Source organism: Equus asinus, chromosome 2 (assembly GCF_041296235.1).
Source record: "Equus asinus isolate D_3611 breed Donkey chromosome 2, EquAss-T2T_v2, whole genome shotgun sequence".
In the NCBI taxonomy this organism is placed as follows: domain Eukaryota; kingdom Metazoa; phylum Chordata; class Mammalia; order Perissodactyla; family Equidae; genus Equus; species Equus asinus.
Genome location: NC_091791.1, coordinates 1,024,853 through 1,046,794, shown reverse-complemented (window position 1 = coordinate 1,046,794; position 21,942 = coordinate 1,024,853). Strand labels below are relative to the sequence as shown.

The following is a 21,942-nucleotide window of genomic DNA, read 5'->3' as shown; positions in this document are numbered from 1 at the left end:
ACCATATCCCATAATGTTTTTCACTGAAGAGTCAGGCTATAATTATGTTTGTGTTTCCTGGATTTTCCAATTGGTAATTTCTCCATTGTACTATTTTCCTTTATCACAAAACCTTTTAAACTCTTCACAACATTGTCCTCTTTTTCCCTGCCCCCACCCCCCAGGGTCTTCCTTCATCTTGCTCCAATTTAGACAGGTGGCTGTCTCAGCAAGCAGCACAACTTGACAACTTTTCTGGATTGAATCTATTATTTCCAGTATCTGACATCTTTCTCTTTTTTTGTTTACTCTGTTGTTTTTCTGGAGCATGTCCTCAAGTAACGTTCTAAAAGCACCTGTGTGGGAAATACATTTTCTAGGTCCCTGTCTGTCTAAAAATGGCTTTCTGTTACCCATATACTTGACCGAAAGTTTGGGTGAGTTAGAATTGTAGGTTGAAAATTATTTCCACTTAGAGTGCTCCATTTTATTTTAGCTTCCAGTGGTGGTTTTTGAGAAGACTGATGCGTTTCTATTTCCTGCTCCTTTGTAAACATCTTTCTTCTGAAAGCTCTGGGACATTCTCCTTATCTGTGGTGGTCTGATGTATCCCCACAATGTGTCTATAGGTGGGCGTCTCTTCATCCTTCTGGCTGGGCATCTGGGGGAGGTCGATCATGAGACGGCATCCTTTGCTCTGGGAAGCTCTCCTGCATGACTCCTTTCTCATGTTCCTTTCTGAAGATCGCTTTCTTTATTCTTTCTGGAATCCCAACAGTTGGATTAAGACCTCCTGTATTGTTCCCACATTATCTTCTGGGTTTTCTGTCACATTTTCTGTCTTTTTTCGTCTTTTTCCTGAGAGATTTCCTCACACTTTACCTTCTAACACTTCACTGAATTTATTTTCAACTCTAGAAATCATCTTTAATTTTCAAGAGGCCTTTAGTCCCCAATTATTCCTTTCTCACAACACTAAGTTTTAACTTTTAAATGCCATATCTTCTCGAATATCTTTGAGGGTTTTTTAGCGCCCTCTTCTGATCGTTGCATAATCTGATTCTTCCAGAGTAGTTTTCCCTATTTCTTTAACTTGGTCTTTTCTTTAAAGCTGAAAGTCCTTCTCAGAAGCCCGCGGAGCCTCGGTTCGTATTTGTGAGTGTGGCTGAGATGCTGGTGGGGCTCAGGTGCGTGGTCTGGCTTCTTTGCTGACAGGCATAGCTGTACAGTGATTGGTGGAGAGCTGACATGGCGGGGGACACCAATGCCAGAACACAAGGCTTCCAGAAAGACCCTGAGTCCCCACCGCTGCTGGGAGTCCTGCCAGGCGGCCAGGTGCTCTCTGCAGCACGGCTCCGCATGCCCAGTCTCAGCACATCGGCACCTGAGTGGGCCGAGGCCGGCAGAGGACCGTCTCCTGGCAGTCACTGGGCTGTGTGGCTAAGGACCCACCCTGGGCCCACATCTTCTGTGTCATCAGGCTGGGGTGGGACATTAGAAAGACTAGGAGCTTTTCCTTTTGGAAGCAAAGTAATTCTCATTATGGATTGTTGTGAAAAATAACCTCTAGGGGCCAGCCCAGTGACCAAGTGGTTAAGTTTGCACACTCCGTTTCAGCGGCCTGGGGTTCACAGGTTCAGATCCTGGTGTGGACCTAGCACTGCTCGTCAAGCCATGCTGTGGCGGCATCCCATATAAAATAGAGGAAGATTGGCACAGATGTTAGCTCAGCAACAATTTTCCTCAAGTGAAAAAAAAAAGAAGAGAAAAAAGGAAAATTGGCAACAGATATTATCTCAAGGTCAATCTTCCTCACCAAAAAAACACAAACGCCACCAGAAGGGTCTACACTGCTTTGGAGAAAGGGTCACTCATGACGAAAAGCCCATGCTGCAGTGAGAAACCACGGGCTGGAGGCTCGGTCACGGCTTTGCTTCAGCTACCTCTGGTTTCGCATGGAAACGTCCTGGCATTCCCACAGCTCTGTGAGGGAAGTCCCTGCCCTCGCCATCGGGCTCTCCTCAGGGAACACGCGGCACTTCGTTCAAGGGCACAGTCGACCGCGTGCTCACGGACTCGCTAGCTCCTACGAGTCTCAGCGGGTCTCGCCCTCTGCCTGCTGGTCCTTCCTCCCCTCTTGCAGGGAAAGCGCGTCTAGCCCCACACCATCCCGACAGATGTCCACAGCTTGGACATTTTCCCAGAAACCTATGCATCTGCTTCTACTGAGCCCTGGGCCTCCGGAGGTGCTGCCCTGAGCTCCAGGCTCCCCGAGCCCGGCGACGTCCCCGCCTTGACAGAGTCGTCCAGCCCACGGTCGTGGGAGTCCATCCAGACTCCTTCCCTGCAGGGCCACCTTCTCATCCACGCTGCCACCTCCTGTGTTGGCCTGAGACTGTAGTCCCTGAGCAGGACTTTATGGCCACACACACTACGGTAACCCAGCCCTCCTCAGGGTGGCACTCCTGTGGCGGCCAGGCTGCAGTAGTGCATGTCTCTACCAGGGCCCTCCCTCCACGCCCCGTCTCCTCAGACAGGATGCCCGGGTGCAAGGACCTGGTGTAGGGGCTCAGTGGGGCAAGGCAGGAGACCAGCATGAAGAAGCGGCCTCGTGCCAGTTGGGGGTTCAGACCACACAGAGGCACTGGGAGCTCACTCGGGAGGCAGCCGCGAGGCTGGGACGTGGCCCGAGGCTGGGGATGCGGGGCTGGGAGGCGCCCCCTGGATGTGGCCTTGGACAAGCAGACCTGCTGTTGGGCCACAGTGATGTCTCCACAGCCTTGGGTCAGTGATTTCTCTTTCAAGAAACAGACTCAGAAAATAAGCCGAAAAGAAGAGCAGAACCTCAAGGAAAATAGTCTTGACCACAGAAGTGTTTATAACAGAAACAAATTTAAAACAGCCTCACATTCAAAACAGGGGGAAGAGAAAGTCCCACAAGTGCTGACCAGCTGAATGGAGCCTGTGCGCCGTCTGGAAGCGTGGAGACAAGCGGCAGCACCTGTGGCTGTGCCGGGAGACCAGAGCACTGCCTCCCTTCCACTGCAGCCGCCCTTTAAACACGTCTGAATTTGTCCAGTGTGCCTACGCTGCCTATTCTCAACTCTTCACACAAGCCGCGCATCTGTCGGGAACGGCACATGGGTGATCTGCGAGCCCCTTTCCACCTCTGAGCCTGTCGCACTCATGGCTAGTGGCGCTTGTGTGGCCTCAGAATCCTTCTGAACACAGCTCTCCAGGGGGACAGCTGGCAGGGTCAGCCCGGCCGAGAGGGAGCTGGCAGGTGGGGGTGCACGGGCACAGGGCAGGGCTGATGGGAAGCTTGCCGAGATGAGCAGCGGCCTGGGGAAGGTCTGGTGCTAGCTCTCTGTAACCTGGATGTGAGTCGTTCCTTAGTCCCGCACACTCGCGTGACAATGAACGCGCTCACATACCTGTCCTGACCCTCAGGGAGCGGTCCACAGCATCCGGACACCAGAAGTCAGGCATGAGGGAAGTACTTACGGATTGGACATCCTCAGGCACTTAATGCCCATCTGGATGGCCTTCTGCGAACACGCCATGGTGATCTCGTGGTCATGGGCGGCGAAGGCGAAGTGGGTCAGGCGCGTGAGGGTCTGCAGCTCCACCAGGGGATCCGACCAGCTGCACTCGCAAGCCATCTTCACCACCTTCCCAGGGGTGAGAGAAGGGGCATCTGTCAATGGATTGAACCTCTGCTGGCACACCCTCGCGGTGGTGGCGGTGCAGTCAGCTGGCGGGCTATTTAATTGGGTAAGACCCTAAACATGGTGCAGTGTTCACCGAGCCGTACACTGTTGTCACGTCACTCCAAACAGACCCATGACTTGTAAAGGACCCCACACACAGCACAACCCACGAAGCCTGAGCTCTTGCTCTCACCACCTGTAAACCGAGGCATGGGGTAGGCAGGTCTGGTGACAAACGCCTCCAGTGTCTACACTGCCTGCGGCTGCACAGGCTCCCCTGCCCTGCACTGAGCCTCGGAGAGAGCACGGAGGGAGCTCCCATGGGAGACCAAACCCAGCTGCCCTGGGGGACAGCGCCAGCTCCGCTGGAAGGCAGGTGAGTGCTGTGGTGGGAACAAGCCCACTCTGGCAGGCAGGGTCCCCACTCTGGACATCTTGGGCAAGGCCCTCTGACCCCAGCTCCTTATCTGAACAGTGGGATTTGAACAAGTGGCTTTGGCTTGGGAGGCTTTGTGCACAGCCCCTGGCATGCCTACCAGGACACCTGGTGACACCTACCTGGGCCAAGGGGGAGAATGGCAACACCTGGGGGGAAGTGACATTTGGGGGGTAGGTGACACCTGGGGGAGATGGTGACATCTGTAGGGGAGGGGACACCTGAGGGGGACAGTGACACCTGAGTGGAAAGGTCACACCTGGGGGCATGGTGACACCTGGGGGAGATGGTGGCACCTGGAGGGAGGTGACATCTGAAGAGAAGGTGAAATCTGGGGGAAGGTGACACCTGGGGAGGAAATGACACCTTGGGGAGATGGTGACATTTGATGGGAGGTGACACTTGGAAGGTAATACCGGGAGGGGTACCCACCTGGGCCAAGGGGGGCACGGTGAAGTCCATGAGGCCCAGCCCGTTGCAGGAGTACATCTCCAGAGCGACAAGGACTCTGGTCACTGAGTTGATGTCCTCATTAGTACTCTGAGGGGAAGGAAGTATAGAATCTGTCAGCCCAAGGGTGGCACGGAGGAACTGGAATACTCAGACTTTAACCCTGTGAAATACCAGCTTTGTGGCCATAATCAGAGCTATCTGTGTCAATGTTCATCTCCAGTGGCCTTTCACGTGATAAAGAGGCTGTAGGCGGTGCCGTTGCTGAGGCAGTCTGAAGGCCAGGCTGACTGGCCCCAAGTGGAGGACAGGCAGCAGGGCACAGTGGGGTGGACCTCTGCCTGCAGGGTCCCCTCCCCTTGCTACCGCTCTAATCCGACCCCCACTCCCAGCCCGGTTCAGATGCCCCTCCCTGACTGCCCACAGCCTTGCCAGCCTCACTTTCCGCCTGGACCAGCACGTCCCAGCTCCAGGTGGTCCCCCATGGGAGTCTCCCGTGGGTCTGTCTGTAGCCACGCAGCCCATGTCTGTGAAAGCAGATGCCGCGGGCTGGCCCTGCCCCTCTCCTCTCTGGGTGCCACTTGCTCCCCCAGCCCCCTACTCCCACATCCTTGTGTTCACAGCACCAAGGAGGTGCCCCTCTGGCCCAAGTGCACCTCCAGATAAGGCCACAGTGAGCAGCCGTGAGGGTGGACAGCACCCCCAGAGGCCCAGCGCTCTTGGTGGACGTTTAGAACAGCGGCCAGTCAGCTGGAGGAAAGAGCAGACACCACGGCCTGCAGCAGTGACCTCAGCGGGGACAGCCCTTCCTGGAGGGGACACATTCCTTTCACAGGAGAAGGGAGCTCTCCCCACCGCGTCCTGCGTCCAGGTTGGCGAGACCCAGGGGTGCCTGCCCTGCTCTCCCTTCAGGGGGAGACTTCAGCAAGGACGTCGGCCCCACAGGTCCAAGCGCATGGGGATGAGCCTCCCCAAACCCCTGGGGTGCTCCCAGACGTTGGACACCACCACGGGCGCCCCGCACCTGCTCGTCTGTGCCCAGCCGCGGCCCGATCTGCTGCTGCAGCAGCTGCTTGCCCTTCACCCAGGTGGCGATGAGCTGCTGCCGGGCGTTGACAGGCACCGCCTCCTCGGGCACCGACCCGTTGGTCAGATTCAGTGCAAACTCGCAGACCTAAAATGGATGTGCCCTTGTTCACAAAACCTGAATTCCAAACAGAGAAACCTGAGCCAAGACCCAAATCACTAAAAATAAGGTGACCGGGCTTTTGGTCCAGACTGCAACGGTGGTTTAGATTTGCACCAGTCCTGGAGCCTGTCTGAGCAGGGTGGCCTGAGATTTGAGAAGCTCCTGGGGCACTGGTGTGGGGGCTTGTGTCCTCTCATGTCCCCACCCCCACGCAGCACACCCCGGGGCAGCTACAGTGCCAGCAGCAGCAAGACCCCCCTGAGTCATCACCACGACCCTGCAGCACTGCTGAACCTAGGGCACAGGTCAGTGAGTGGGGGGCACAGTAAAGCCCTCCGCTGGGCACAGACCAGCCCCCCTCACTGTGGCTGGTGTTGGTTCTGAGGTGCTGCATGGTGAGGACCCAAAGCCCCAAAAGCTGGGATCCCAGCTCCCTGCATTGCCTCCTGTGTGACGAGGGCAAGTACTTCACTCTGTGTCTTGGTTTCCTAACCTTAGGGATAAAACCCAGTATATGGGCTTTGTTCTGTGCCATGCTGGGCGCACTAAAGCCCTCAGCAGGCGTGGGTCCCTAGGAGTGACCATGGTCATGTGCTAACTGCAGGCCACTCAAGCTCTCTCCCCATTTTGTCTGTTTTTCCCCTAAAGTGTAACATGAACACCTGCCCCTTGCAAAAGTTTAGCTGGCATCAAAATGTACAAGCAAAAAATGCCCTTCCCATCCTCTCCGCCTCCATCCGTTCCTTCTGGATCAGCCTGTGCGTGGGCTGGTCTACTTCCTCTAGAACACCCTGTGGCAAGGCGCTGGGCTGCCTGACTCCTAGGTTACCCAGCAGAGATCCCCCTCCCCGCGCCCCCCAGGGGTCCCCACATGGGATGGCACCATTTGTCCCCAAGTTCTGTCATCTTTTGTGTGCGATGAGTGCGTTGGCCAGACCCCTTCCTATTGGATGTCCTAATTACAGGTCACTCCTGGTCCATTCTGTGCTTTCTTGGATCTTCTAGCTGCACAGTCGGACCCTACACCAATGACCGCCTCAGGCTTGCCCTCTGTGGCCCACATGGGGCCATCTCCAACCCCGGCTCCCCACTCCGCCCTCTTTCCCCCCTGCAGGCCTGCCCTGTGGCCCCGCCTACCGAGCAGCTAGTAGCCTCCCCCGCTTTTCAGCCCTGGGTCCAGCTCCCCACAGGTCCCTTGCGCTGACCCCTCTCCTTCTGAGAGTGAAGCCCTAACCCTGAGGGGCCCTGCAGTGCCAGGACCTTCTGCACCCTGCCTCTGATGTCGCACAGGTGCCTGCCAGGCCTCTCCGCTGACCTTACGGCCCCAGAGGACCAACCACACAGCGTGCTCTCCTCCAGGCTTTCTGTCCCTCCCTCAGGGCACCTGGCCACACCCACAGCATGGCGGTGGTGGCCTTTCTCCATCTTCCTCACCAGAAGCGCTCCTCCTGGCTGGCACTCACGTCTGCTCACAGGTTCTGGCAGATTCCCTAAACTCACTCAGGAACTCGCTTTCTTCCACCTTTACTAAGATTCTTCTGAATTAAAAATGACTGATGGATTCCCAAACGCTTTTCCACACCCGTCACTGAGACCATTACCGTCTCCTCCTTTATTATGGATTACTACAGTAAAACCCACGTTTCCTGGGAAACGGCCTTCATGGGGTGACGACCCACTAGGTCACCAAACAACCTGTCCATGCAGCTTTTATCCAGTGTCGCTGCGTTTCTGTTCATGGCTGGCATCGTCTGTATTTCCTCGCTTTGCATCCCTATGTTTGTCGGCTTGAATACCAGCAGAGGTGCAACCTGGGCCTTGCAGGGCATCCCTCCTAACACTGCCACCCACCTCAATTTGTCTTGGTTCCTCGTTTTTTGATAAATGTGTGTTTTCTACTGGCTCCTTGCCCTGCACCCTGTTTCCGGGCAGCTGAAAACCCTGCCACTTGCACTTCCCAAACTGCCCTCCCGTCCACCACCTCCACCAACTTTAGCAAGGCTCTTCCCTGCCTGCCCAGCCCCTCGCTAGCTGCCCATCATTCCTGGCCTCACACACAGCAAGGGTGCTGTACCTCCACTGCGGTTCTCACTTCAGAGCTGGCTCCCGAGTCCACTGGTGCATGAAACACGTTTGGTCGCACAAGTTTCCTAGATTTTTCTGGAGTCTGGGTTGGAATCCAGTTGATAATCAAGCCTCGAGCCAAAGCATTGCACAGCATCACCAACGTCACAGAGTCCCTGGAAAACAATGCATCGGCGGGTGGAGCACAGTCAACTGCAGCAGCATGAAGCCACAGGTGCAGATTTCAGCAGAGGCAGGGCGAGTGCTCAGAAGTCCAGGTCAGAGTGTGTTTACTGGGTTCCCATCTGCTGGAATTAAACAGGAGGCTGGCTGCCCACTGTCCCAGGGCCAGTTCAAGGAGCTAATCTAGGGCCTTCCAGGGACGAAGGAAGCTGGCTGTGACAAGGCTCGGTCCCCTGCCACAGGTGGTCCTCACACTAAGAGAGTGACACCTGTGTCCTGTGGGCCAGACTCCTCAGGGAGTCCTGTGGGGACTGGACGAGGCGTCCCGCAGGCCCGTGGTAGTGGTCCAAGCATTTCCATCAGCTACCAGAGCCAATGGGCTTAGACCAGAACCTTCATGTTTCTCAGCAGAAACATTATTGTACTAAAACATTTAAAATAGTCAAAAATGGCCTCCGTACGCCAAGAATCAGGGATTCAAAGTCTGATCTTTGTCCACAACCGCATCATGCAGGACGACTGCGTGACAAGGAGAGGGTCAGCTTCTGAGGGCTGGTCTCTGGAGCCTGTCACGGTGCTGAGTTCCTCCCCCCTTCCATGGGGACCTGCGCAGGGCCTCACACCCGTTGGAGAGGTGAGGACCACCAAGCAACTCCTTCCTTCACGCCCCATTTTCTTTACCATCCACAACTTTAAAAAGTCATCACGTATGGCTGCATTCTGACTCATTCTAGCATTTCTACTTCAGTATCTGATGAAAAAATTTAAAATCTTATTGTTCAGGCGAAAAGCCAAACCACGAAAAACACACAAGGAGAGTTTTAAAATTTCATCCTAGTTAGGTGAAACTCTGACCCGACTCAGTGTTTTCGAGTGTCTGATTTTAGCTGGTGACAACAGTCCCTCAGGAGTCCCACCGCCTGGCTGAGGAAGCACACAGACGCAGATCTCCACCCTGCCCCACACAGAGTGGGCTCTGCAGGGCAGCCGCTCTTTCCTTCCATTTTCCCGAGTGACTCATGTCTTAGCAAACCTTTCTTGCAACTGTTCTGTTTGGAACAGAGGGAGACAGGCTGGGAAGTGGTGCTGTGGCGATGCCGCAGGGCCGCATGAGGGGACGAGGGCTCCACTGCGGGTCAGGGCCTCGCCAGCGCCAGGCATGGGCCTGAGCTTCTCATCCATCCCCACACGCCACCCTGCAGCTCAGAGAGGCTGAGTAACTGGCTCAGGGGTGCACAACCAGTAAACAGAGACCCTGGGATGACTTAAGTAGCCTTCCCTGTGGCCCCTGCAGGCTTCTCCATGGCTCTGTCACCATCAGGCACCAGGCAACGGTGACCCCAACTCTCATGGGAAGGACAACACTAAAGACAGGAGCAGGCGCCAGTGGTACCACCCCCCAGAGTGAACACGTCTGACTCCACAGCTCTTGGGCCTGAATCCGAGGGTGATCAGTACACGCAGCGGCTGCCAGCCACACCCACCCGCCATGGCCCATGGCCTTGACGATGCTCAGGAGGTGATACAGGGCATCCACAAGCTCTTTCTGTCGCCCGGCCATGATGAGATGGTGGTTGTGATTCAGGACATAGACCACCGCATTCTGCACGATCCAGGCCTCCCGTATCTCTTGTCCAATCTCGGCAGACCGCAGCCAGTTGCTCATGGCGTACTGCGACAGACTCTCTATCCAGTTCCTGCAGAACACACACCGTCCAGCTCTCCTTTAAACAAGACTTTGCCCAAATGTGCATTAAAGACATAAGTGTGGGCTCTGCGATCAGCCCCACCCCTGTCTGTGGAGCCCGGGGGTTAGAAAGGGGCAGCCCACCGCATTCCCTCCTAAAGGATCCTGGACCTGCCCAGCTCTTTCCATCTCCCAGCTGGATGCCCCTTGCTAACCTCTGTGAGCGCCCACACATGCAAATAAGACCCTCTCATTCTCTCCCTCACCTGCAAACCTCCCCGGACCCTCCCCGTCTGTGGGCCAACGCCTGGCCTGAGGCCTGCCTGGCTGCCAGTCCAGCCCTGCAGCCGCCCCTCACACCTGCCCCTGTGCCCAGTCTCCCTGGCCTCCACCCATCACACACAGGCCACATCCTCAGGGCAAGCCCTTGTCACTTAGCACTGTGTGCATGTGACATCTGTCAGCCCTGGAGCAGGGTTCGACAAACCTTTCCCGTAAAGGGCCAAAAAGCATTCCAGGCTTTGTAAGCCACATGCAGTCTCTGTTGCATATTTTTCTCTATTTTATTTTATAAATTTTTCAAATATCAAAACCACTCTTAGCTTGCTGGCTGTGCAAAACCAGGCTGTGGGTCAGATGTGGCCTGGGCCCTGGTTCGTTCACGGACTTTCCTCCAACTGTAAGCAGGGCCACCAGGTGTGGACAGCTCTGCTCCACCCTTGGCCTGGGCCCTAGACAGACGCGCATCCCCTTGCCTGTGGCAGCGGGCTCTGAGGACAGGGCCCAGGGCTGTGCTCTGCACAACACTCTGAAGGTGACTAAGGGAGAAACGACCTTAAAACCAAGACAAACGTCATCTACGCAGAACTGGTGTCCCATTCTCCATCCCCCTGCCTCGCAAGGGCTTGGCGGTTTCCCCTGCCACATGCAGATGCAGAGGGAGATGGGCCAGGGCTCCACCTCCACTCCTGCAAGGGAGCAGGCGGGTATGAGCAGCCTGTTTCCCGGGTAAAGCCAACAGTAAAACAGGCCTTTCTCCTCCCCTTCTAGTGGGGGAGCAGTTAAACAGCGATCAGCTACTGTACCGTAAACATAAAAATACTCACTCGCTGTCACGTCCACTTCCAAAAATACTCAATTTTAGATTTTAAAATACTAAAAGCCATCATTGTTAATACAGCACCTCAATTTTATGACTGTTTTTGTACTTAGCATCTCATATGGGCAAGTTTTCTGGAATGTTCTATACGAATTACTCTTTCTCATCCGCACAAAGGGAGTGTTTGTACCCCAGACATCCTGTGCAGTGCTCCATAATGACAGCTGGTCACAGCCTCTCCTCCAAGCAGACAGGAAGAGCCACTCCTTGTCTATTTTCCACTGTCACATGGTCTCCCTAACACCACACCTTTACTGGTAAGGAGAAAGACTGACCAGAACGAACACAAGTCTGAACTACAAAACACAGGAAAAACCAGTCTCGTCATTCTTCTCACGTGACACCACACCACGCTCCTGGTCTGGACACAGCCACCGTGCCCTGCGCCCTGTCTCCCAGGCCATGAAACCTGCCCTTTCAGTGGACGGGCAGTGCTGCAGGGCAGAGGACACCCGGCCCCATCACTCCACGTGGCGGCTGCCTACCGGTACATGATCCACTCTGCGTTGTCCTCTGTGGACTCGAGTGTGTAGCCGGCCGCGTGCTGGCTCAAGTCCTCAGGGGGGCTGGGACAGTCATTTAGCTCTACGCCTTCTGAGCGCAGCAAGTGGACAGTGGCCTGCGAAGGAAGCAAGCTGTGTGCAAGGACACAGGAGCGAGGACCCAGCGCCAGGCACGAACATGCAGCCAGGCACAGGTGGGCAGATGCTGTGACGAACCCCACAGCCTTCACGGCCTTGAGTATCCTCCCCTCGGGTGACACTCGCTCCCTCCCCACGCAACCATCATTTCACCTGTAAATACTGTGTCTCAGAAACGAAGGACTCCTTCCAAGAACACACTCTGAGCCATCACCACACCTTGGACACATTGGCAAGTGCCCACCCAGAATCCCTACCCACCGACGGCCTCACGAGTGGGTACAGAAACACCAAGGCTGCTGAGAGTACTAGGCACAGGCTGATAGGACGGAGGAGAGACAGGTGGACGGCCTTGCCACCTGTTTCCCTGGGTTGACACTGTCGGCTCCCTGAACACAGGGCCCTGCTCCTGTTATCACCATGTCCCCAGCTTGTGGCATAGGCCTGTAATTGGGAAGTCTCATCAGACCCTTGCTGAATAAACCAGTGAGTACTCTGGCCAGGTCACCCCACCCACCCCCAAAAGAAACAACCTAAAGTGGCTCCAAGAATTCTGAAGTTACAAAACATCACCAAACGTCCGCCCATGTCGAAGCACAGGTGTCGTGGCTGAGAGCTCAGAGCCAGGTCTCAGTGCCGGTTCAGATCCAGCTCTGCCAGCTGGTGGCCCTGGGTCCCCATGTGCTCCCTGTGGGGACGGGGCTCACTGCAGAGACAGCCGTGAGTGCAGGTAAAGGCTGGCGGGGCTGCTCCCCGAAGCACCCAGCCTGCCTTGGATGGCATTAGATCAAAAGCACACGCCTCCCTCCATCGCACCTCGTTCAAAGTGCTCTTGACATCTACTCCGATGCAAACACCCCCTCCCCAATGCAGTAACTCACCGTAGTACCCGTGTGACTTTGAATTCACAATTCAGAAACTATTTCTAAGGAAACATTTGCATCAACACACCGCATTCTGATTTATGATTTTCTCTAGAAGATCTTGCTCATCTAGTCTTATTTAGGGAGCAGTGTGGAGCACGGGGATAGCGTCTTCGGAGGGTCAGCACACTGCACCAGTGCAGACACGAGCGACCGCAGAGGAGGAGAGGACACTCGAGCGGGCCCTCACACCCGCGGGCCGACGCTGCGCGGCACCCCCGCAAGGCTGCCTAGGGGACGCACCTCAGCGCAGATGAAGCCCACCTCCGCGAACTTGCGCAGCAGGCTGGGGGACGCCTGCCTCTGCAGGACAGCCTCTGATGGGCCCCAGGTATCCTGCACCGAGCTGTCTCCACCTTTCTTCTTCTTTCCTGAGGGAACAGCAGAGCATCAGATGTGGTCAGACATGGCACATCTTCTCTAGTTAACAAACAAAAATGCGAGGCTTCCTGGCCTCTTCTCAGCTCTAGGGGGCAGGCAGGGGTCTCTGAGTGGTGGGCATTTTTCCCAGGAAAGGGCTGGAGGAGACCTCCCCAAGTGTGCAGGGTTCCCTGTGGGGTGGCTAAGGTGTCCCCATGGCCAGCTCAGCCACAACCAATCTGCAGCTGACACTCCCAATCCTGCGGTTCTTGGTTTTGCTTGTGCAGTTCTGGTGCTTGAGAAGCACCGGCCCCTCCAAGCCTGCACACCCATGCTCCAGGCCTTCTCGGAGCCCTGGCACGTCCCTGTGTCCTGACCGCCCACTAGACCAGAGCTCCTGCAGGGACCTGCATGCTGGACTCGTCCGGCCCCAGACCCAGTGCTGACAGTGGGGAGCCAACTCCCTGCCCACATTGTGGAGAAACCAGCCTGTCCAGGAGGCTGTGCCACACTCGGCGCCAAGCACGCCACTGGCCTCTGCCCTCTGTCCTCCAGCCTCTGTCTGCAGGCTCCCAGTATGCGGCCTCCGTTCTCTCACTCACAGCAGGTCCTTTCCCCTTTCTGAGCCCCCGATGACCCCAGAGTGACCTTGAAGATCAAATGAGACGAGGGCACATGAAGCCAGCCTGGCAAGAGCCAGATGTACGCAGAGGCCCTGTTATCAGTAATAATAACAATTAGCAGTATCTATGTGATCGTTGTTCTTCATAAATTGTGCCTGGCAGTCAGCTGCAAATGTATTTAAAATCCCATCTCCGTTGGATGGCCCCACTCAATTCAAGTCCTGGCATAACAACCCTTTCTGTCACTTCAGGACCAAATCCTGGCCTCTTCCAGGAGGCGAGGCACAGCATGGCCGCAGCCCGCCAGGACTGCCCTTGCACGGTGACCGCCTGAGGGACTGAACCACTGTGGCCAGGGCAGCCACCGGCCCTTCGGAGAACTGGTGAAGCCGGAGCTGGTCCTGATTGGCTGGCACCTCAGCGCACAGGTGTGGCCGGGGAGTGTGTACCTCTTTTCCACTTCACCGGCTTCTTCACCTTGACTTTGTCGTACAGGAGGCAGAAGCGGCTTGCTGCCCGGCAAACGTCCCACACGCCTTGCTTCCGGGCAACTTTGGCAAGCTCAGCCCAAATCTGAATTCTGCTCACCAAGAGTGATAGGAGGGAAGACGTTCAGAGATGCAATGGGCAAAACCAGAAATCACCTCCAACTACTGCTTGTGAGAAAGAGGCACTGGTGGTGCTACAGCTTCAAGGTTGCAAAGAGTGACCTTGAGATAAATCAATCCTCACAGCCAGGGCCTAGAGGCAGCAGGATGGTCCTGGGTAGGGTGGGGCTGCCCCCGGAGCCAGGGGTGAGACGGCAGGGGGCAGCTGTCTAGCTCCCACTGGCCAAGCGTCACTGTGACAGCTGACTTCCCTCCCTGCGAGCAGTCGCCCTGGGTCAAGCCCCCTGCAGAGTACTCCAGAAATCAGCCCCTGCAGTGACTGCATCCTGACAACCACACACGGAACCTGGCCCGCTGGGCGTCCTACTGGAGCCAGGACAGTCTCAACAGAGTGACAAAAAACCCCCCTTAGGGCTGTGGCTTGCTGTCTCACAGGCAACGGGGAGCTCTGTCCGCCAGGATGCTCAGGAGCCGGGCACCTCCTCCTCCTGCCACCTGGCCGCAATGACTGCTCTCGGTGACAGACCCACCAGGCTGGCTTGCGTCCTCCTCCCTCTCCTCACTCACCGCTCCTTGTCGTTCTCATTCCCCAAACGCCGCAGGTGCCCGGTGGCCTTGTCCACGCTGACAATGTGGTGCCGCGCCTTCGAGGAGAGGTAGGTGAACCGGCCCCTGTTCTTCCCTGTGGAAACTGAGGACAGAAAACGCAATGCAAGTGCTGACGTCGCATGTTAGGGGATCACACGACTGGCAGGAACCCGCCTTTATCCAAGGAAACATTCGTATCATCTGCCCTTGGCACCGTTGCGGTAACCCCAGGGCCCTGGACTCCAGACAGACTGGAGAGTGCTCCCTGGGGGCTCTGCATCTTCTGATGGAAACAGGTGGGCCCGACTGCGCCTCTGAGTGCGCAAAGCCACCAGGCACCTGGAGCAGCATGTTTCAGGGTGGAACTCGTTGCCCTGCGCCTCTTCCACCGACCCAGGCCCAGGGTCAGCTCCCCTCATGCCTGTCCCTGCCCGACACCGCCATCCACGCCCAAGGCCCAGCAGTTTGAGCTACTTGGCATCAGAGGCTCCTCCTGGCAGATCAGGCACCAACTCTGAGAGCTCAAGGGCACTAGAGCCCAGGCTGCCCAGCTAGTTGCATGGAGGACACAGCACGTGTGCCACCGGGCCACCTCCCGCCCTCCCAGCGCAACAGGCCATTACCCTTCAGGAGCAGCTCGTGGAGCCCCATGGACGCCCCCTCGGCCAGGCAGGCCAACAACGTGCATCTCCAGGTGAATGCATCAAAAGAGCACCAGGTGTATGCAGTGTGAGTGCCGACAGAGCCTGCACTCCTCAGATTGTGGGAACAAGATGACACAAGGGAGTCACAACGCCCCCTCCTCCATGAGAATGACTCAGGCGAATGACCAGTGTGAGGCCACAGGAGGACGCTGCCCCCTGGGCGAGGGTCATTCCCAGAGCCACCTTGCTTCCAGCCCTGGGGCAGAACTCCACTGTCCTCCTCCCTCATCTCGGATCTGCAGCAGGGCTCCCGCAGCTCCTGTCTGCGTGACAGCTGGGGTCATGTCCATGAGGGGGACCCTGAGAAGATGGGGGAGGGAGCCCCGAGCCAGGCGCAGACCTGCCGTCCACAAGGGTGCAATACCCTTGAGGGTAACGCAGCCTTCCATTCCTTTACCCATAATTAGTTTATAATCCCTGTGGGGATAAAAGGCACTGGTTGGTATGAGTGGGGACAGAGAGGAGGTCTACTCACGTCGACTGTCATCTAGACAGACATGGCAGAGCAGCCCCTGACCTCGTCCTCATGCCTCAGACAGTGGCGTGGGCGGAAGTGCACCCCCCCAAAAGAGATGTGATCAAGCCCCAAGCCCCAGAACCTCAGAATGTGACCTTATTTGGAGACAAGGTCTTTACAGGGATAATTGAGTTAAAATGAGGTCATTGGGGTGGACCCCAATCCATTATGACTGACGTCCTTAAAAAAAAGGGAATCTGGACACAGAAATAGACATGGAGGGAAGACAGTGTGAGGACACGGGGAGAAGATGGCCGTCTGCAAGCCCAGGAGAGAGACCTGGACGATCCTTCCCTCCCAGCCCCCAGGAGGAGGCAGCCTGCCGACACCTCGATCTCGGACTTCAGGCCCACAGAGCCATGCAAGGATCAATCCTGTCGTGTAAGCCGCCCCGCTGTCAGGAGCGCTTGTCTTGGTGGCCTGAGCTGGCTGATACAGAGTGGGAAGTGGAGATGCCTCCCAGCACCTCCAGAGACCAAGGCTACATGTCAAGGCCAGCAGAGGTCAGGGGTGGGTGGGTTCAGACCTTCGGGGGTGCAGTGTGGTCCCCACACATGTCGGGTCAAGGGTCTGCCTCAGATAGCACGCGGCCCAGGGCAGCTCCTGAGCAGGAACATTCGGGCTCCAGGAGTGAGGACAGCACGTACCCTTGGCCTCATTCTCACTGTCGAGAACAATTTGGAAAGCGTCAGGGGCAAGGGCCAGGCCCGCGTTCACCAGGAGAGCCCGCTTCTTCCTGACACTGTCTTTCGGGATAGCTTTTTTTGCCTGCAAAAGAAAGAGATGCTGGGACGAGTAGCACCATCTCTTGTCTTTTTGGAGTACTCGTAGCCTCTGAAGAGGCACTGCGGGGGTCTGTCAGGTGGGTCACACCCCGGACAAGCCTGCCCTGGGCAGGCACTGAGCCAGCAGGGCCCGAGGTCCTGTGGGCAAGCCCTAAGAAGGCCATGCCAGCACCTGCTCAATGGCCATGGTGGCTTTATCCTCGGGGCGCTCGGGGGACTGGTACAGCATGGTGCACAGGTGCAGCCGGTTGAAGGCGATCCAAAGATTGTCCTGGTAGAGGCCCAGGCTGTCCAGGCGCATGGCCTTCTGCAGGTGCTCCATGGCAGGCTCCAGCCGGTCCTCATCCTCCTCGATGCAGGCCATCTCCATGTGTGCTTGGCAGCGGAGCAGGACCATGAGGCTGGGGAGGGACAGCACAGCATTACAAGGGCCCAGGGCATGCTGGCTTCCTGGGAGACCCTCAAGAGGAAGTATGCAGTGGGCCTCCTGGGCTCCTGGCTTTCCAGCATCCTCCAGGTCCCACCCTGCGTGGCCTTGAGGACTCACACAGGGGGACAAAGAGAGGAGGTCCCTGCAGACCACAGGAGACCTCAGAGCCCAGCTGGTGAGAGCCGCCAGGACCTGGGCTCCAGGGATGAGAACAGCAGGTGGGTAACCAGGGGTCGTGCTAGCCAGATCTGCTGAGGGGAAAGCAAGGTGGAGGGGCTCAGCAAGCACGGGCATATGTGATACTACCACCCGCCACCTCCGTCTGTCAGCGCCGTCTCAGCCCATCACTCCTGGACAGCTCTTGGCATTGCCAACAAGGGGACTTTAGTACAAGTCCATCGCTTCCCACTGTCCACACCCTGAAGCCCAGTCACTGCCTTGAAGGATGGGGCTCTCTGCTCTGCTCTGGTGTCTCACTCTGGTCTCATGGGCTGCGGCTCTTCCCCGACATACACATCCGCTGAGAGCAGCCCTGTGCCATGCAGCCCCGCGCCCCTGCTGGCATTCGCTGCTGCTGCTGCCTCTGCTAGAAGTTCAGGGGCCTGGGTAGGGGCTGGAGTCACTGTGTCTAAACAAGTAAATAAAGTGTCCCTCAAAGCCTTTCCATCGTTAGCATGCGGAGACCCCCACATCACAGTCACTACCCTAGGACACAGCATTAGCAAATCCAAAAAACACGGTGGAGTGAAAGTCCCATAGGACTCCCGCACGGACTCTCAGCCAAGACGGAGGTGTGAATGTCACATCGTATGCATGTAACCTCAGGATGAGGAGCAGGGAGCCCAGGTGCCAGAAGGCTGGAGCTCTGCTGCCCAGGGGAGCCAGGCATCATGGGCGGGAAAGGGCCACTCGTGCCCACTGAGGGGTCCTGGTTAAAGCCAAGGGTGAAGTCTGTGCTCCCCATCAGGGAACCAGGTTCCACAGACTCTGCCTAGAAGTCCAGACTGAAGCCAGAAACAGGTGACTGGCCCCTGGCCAGGGGCAGGAAAAGAAGAAGCCAACAAAATAGGATTGGGTCCAGCACTGAATCACACTCCTCTGGGCAGTGTGAGCCCTAAATCCCATAATGTGAGACTCATCCAGGTCTGGATGATCCAAAGACCTGGTCAAGGGAAGCCGACCCTACACACACAACAGAGAGGTCTACACAGCAGAACAGCCCACATCAGGAACTACCTGGCAAACTGCTCGCTCTAGGAGACTGCCATGATGATAGTGAGTAAGCAGAGCAGATCTGAGTGAGAGAATCCATACCTGCCAAAACAGGATGAATGGGACCAGCTGAAAAGGACTTAGAAATGAGTAATTTTCAGAGTTACCTATTCTTCCAACTGTGAGAAAGTAACTCTGCCAGGCATAACAACTATAGGCTGGACCAAATACATGAGGCAGCTGTTTCAGGCACCAGGCTCTGAGCAGCACAAGACCACGGCCGCTGGAGAAGGAAAGTCAGGCTTGAGGCTGTGACTGCCCACTGTGCCTGGGACAGGTTCCTGTGGCACTGTGGGTAGGGCACAGGGCCCAGTGAGCCAAGGAAGCAGAGATCAGAGCACAAGCTGTCGAAGCAGCCGGAGTCTGTTGTAGGTAGGGACGGAGGGAGGGACTTTGCACAGAGCCCAAGAGGGCTGTGTATGGGCTCTCCAAGAACCCACAACCAAGGGCTGGGCTGCACATGTGCAGGGTGAGACAGCTCCAGGCTTGAGAAGCAATACTGGATACGAGGTATGCCAGAGGGCACAGCATGCTACGGGCTGTGGAAGGTCTGCCCAGCCACAGAGGAAAGACCTGGTTAATCGCTCACTGGCACTCTGGACATCCAGCTGAGACTCCACAGAGGTGCCTCACCCCAGGAGCAAGGACCATCCAGTGGAGAAAGGCCTGCTCTAGACCCAGCCAAAGAAAACCTCAAGTCAGAGTCTGCTTAGGCCACAGGTGTGCTGGGGTTTAGAGGGCGAGTCCCCCAAGACAGACGGGGGACACCTCAAACTTCCAAGCACCCCAGCAACACAGGGAGTCCATTCTCAGCCAGTAACTGACTGCCCACTAGAACAAAATCAGCACTTTTTTAAAGATAACAGAATCCAAAGACGCTAGAGCGCGCTGCACACGAAACATTAGTCTGCAGGGAACAGAGAAACGCAGCCCACTCAGGACGCAAGACGGGTCAGACGGTGGGTTTAGCAGATGAATTCTTTAATGCAGATATTAACAATACAAATATAAATATGTTAAAAAAATTGAAGGAAAACAATACTAATGAGTGAACAGATAGGAGTCTCAGAAGAGAAGTAGAAACTGCAAAAAGTGGAAACACTTCAGCGAAAAACTATAATAACTGAAATGAAGAAATCCCTGGTTGAGCTCACTTGCAAATTGGAGAAGACAGAAAAAAGAGTCAGTGAACCTGAAGACAGATTAACAGAAATGATCCAATCAGAACAACAGATTGCAAAAGATTAAAGAAATGAACTGAGCCTTAGGGACCCATGGCACAACAGTCAACTTTCTAGCACATGCGTAGCTGGAGCCCTGGAGGGAAAGGAGAGTGAGAATGGAGCAGAAATATATTTGACAAAATAGTAGCTGATAATTTCCCAAATCTGATGACAACATCATTTTACACATCTGAGGATCTCAGCAAACCCCAAGCAGGATTTTTGAAAAAAGCTCCAAGGAATACCATAATCAAAAGGCTGGAAACAAAAGTCAGAGATACAAACTGAAAACAGAAATGAGGGAAACACACATCACATCCAGGAGAACCATGCTGAAAATAACTCCTGACTTTTTATCAGAAACTGTGAAGGCCAGAAGAAAGTAAAACTTCTTCAAAGTGTTTAAAGAAGAAGATCTGTAACCAGAGAATCCAACAACCAGTGAAAATATTCTTCAAAGGTGAGGGCAAGGCAAAGTCACTTTCAGATCAACAAAAGCTGAAAGAATTCATCACCTGCAGTCACACATTGCAGGAAAAATAAAGGAACCCCTTCAGGATGAAATGACACCAGATGGAAACCTGGATCTGGGGAGAAAAGAGCAGAGCCAGTGGAACTGGCAAAGACATGGATAAACGCAAGAGACTATTGTTTTCTCTGTAATTTTCCTTAAAAAACCACTGGCTGCTAAAAGCAAAATGAGCACGCTGTATAAGATGCAGTTTATAATATATTTAGAAGTAAAAGACACGAGAACAGCTGCAGAGAGAGAGCAGGTGGGTGGATGGACTGCAATGTCACGAGGGGTTACCGCTGTGGAGTGGGGGCAGTGGTGCTGCACTGGCCTTGCACGACTCTGGTGAGTAGGGAGGTATATTTAGCCCTAGAGCAATCCCCTCCACACCTCCTCCCCAAGATGTACAGCTGAGAAACGAAGAAGCCAACAGAGGAAATAGAATTCTAAAAAAATTCCATTAACCTCAAAGAAGGCAGGGAATGAGCAGCAAATGAAAACAAATAATGAAATTGTAGACAAATTCAAACTACACTAAATGCAAAGAGAGTAAACACTCCAATTAAAAGACAAAGATTGACACACTAGGTAAAAAAGGAAGACTGGGCTGTATGCTGTTGGCAAGCCGTGCACTTAAAAGCTGTTTTTTACGCTTTGAAGATACACAGAGGGGAAAGTTGAAAGGATGGAAGAAGAAATGCTGCACAATAGTAAGCACAGGGAGCTGGGAGGCTGTACTAACATCCAACACAGGAGCCCTCCAGACAAGGGAGTCAGCAGAGACCAGGAGGTCACAAGAGACGACAAGCCCAAGCATGTCACACAGCATTCGGAAACACTAAGCAAAGCTGAGAGAGCCACAGGGAGCGGGAGGGAGACCCATGGGCAGAGGTGGGTTTCACACTCTCCTCTCAGTAATTGTTGGAATGAGCAGACAAGAAATGGGGACACACAAGACCTGAGCCACAGCATGAGCAAATATAAAGGATGCTGACAGGAGCTGCCCAGACCCCTTCAGGAAGAATGGGCTGTGCCTTCAGCCACCAGTAGGAATTCCTTAGCATTCAACCCCACAGAATGTGTCAGCTAGAAAACCTTCTCACAGAAACATAATCACACAGCATCACCCCCGGGCCCAGAGAGTTTCATGGGACTATCAAACACTTAAGGACAAAAGCAGCAATATTACACAAATCCTTCAGAAGGTAAATGAGAAAGAACACTTCCCAACTTCCCAACTCATGTTACAAAGTCAGCATCACCGCGACATCAAAACCTGACAAAGAAATTACAAAACAAGAAAATTGCAGGCCAACATCCTCATGAACATACACGTAGAAACCTTTAACAGAACACTAGGAAATCAAACCTGGCAATACATAAGAAAGCGACTATCTTAGCAACATGTACAGAATAAAAGGTTGGTTCGACTCTCAAAAATCAATCTGTGTAATTCACCACATCAAGGAAGAAAAGAGAAAATTCATGTGATCATGTTAATAACTGCGGAAGAAACATTCGACAACATTCAACCCCCATCCATGATAAAATAACTCATCAAACTGCACATTTAAAATGTGTGCGGTCTATTGTATGCAATTATATCTCAAGAAAGTTAATTAGGAAAAGAATTATCAGAGAAAAAGAGGAGAACTAGGAGTTATTTTTAAAAATCAGACAAATACAAAAATAAATTAAAAGGATATTTTTTGAAATGAGAAATAAAGTCATTAAAATAAAAAAAGGCTAAAGAGAAGAAATAATTTGAGAGTTTGAAAAATAAATGAGCGCCGATGGAAAGGAGGCAGTCTGTCAGAACTCAGTGTGACTGCGCGCAGGACGGCAAGGACGCAAAGATGGAGGGACAGGGAAGTGAGGGCCTTGAGCATGGACCAGA

The 21,942-nt window shown here is 54.6% G+C and overlaps 1 protein-coding gene across 7 annotated transcripts in view; it reads right to left on the bottom strand.

Annotated features, from left to right (window-relative positions):
• The window catches only part of CFAP46 (cilia and flagella associated protein 46), a 136,711-nt gene that overhangs the window by 84,258 nt on the left and 30,511 nt on the right, over positions 1 to 21,942 (bottom strand). For all 7 annotated transcript variants that reach the window (XR_011506863.1, XM_014856853.3, XM_070520533.1 and 4 more), the window contains exons 12-22: positions 16,779 to 17,007; positions 16,469 to 16,589; positions 14,580 to 14,703; positions 13,854 to 13,984; positions 12,665 to 12,792; positions 11,343 to 11,476; positions 9,496 to 9,708; positions 7,839 to 8,004; positions 5,600 to 5,749; positions 4,558 to 4,665; positions 3,484 to 3,650 (exon numbers count right to left, since the gene is read on the bottom strand). Coding sequence is in view for 6 of the 7 variants with exons in the window: in XM_014856853.3 (XP_014712339.3) it covers positions 3,484 to 3,650; positions 4,558 to 4,665; positions 5,600 to 5,749; positions 7,839 to 8,004; positions 9,496 to 9,708; positions 11,343 to 11,476; positions 12,665 to 12,792; positions 13,854 to 13,984; positions 14,580 to 14,703; positions 16,469 to 16,589; positions 16,779 to 17,007 (1,671 nt within the window). In the remaining variant the exon portion in view is untranslated. The remainder of the gene's footprint in view (positions 1 to 3,483; positions 3,651 to 4,557; positions 4,666 to 5,599; positions 5,750 to 7,838; positions 8,005 to 9,495; positions 9,709 to 11,342; positions 11,477 to 12,664; positions 12,793 to 13,853; positions 13,985 to 14,579; positions 14,704 to 16,468; positions 16,590 to 16,778; positions 17,008 to 21,942) is intronic.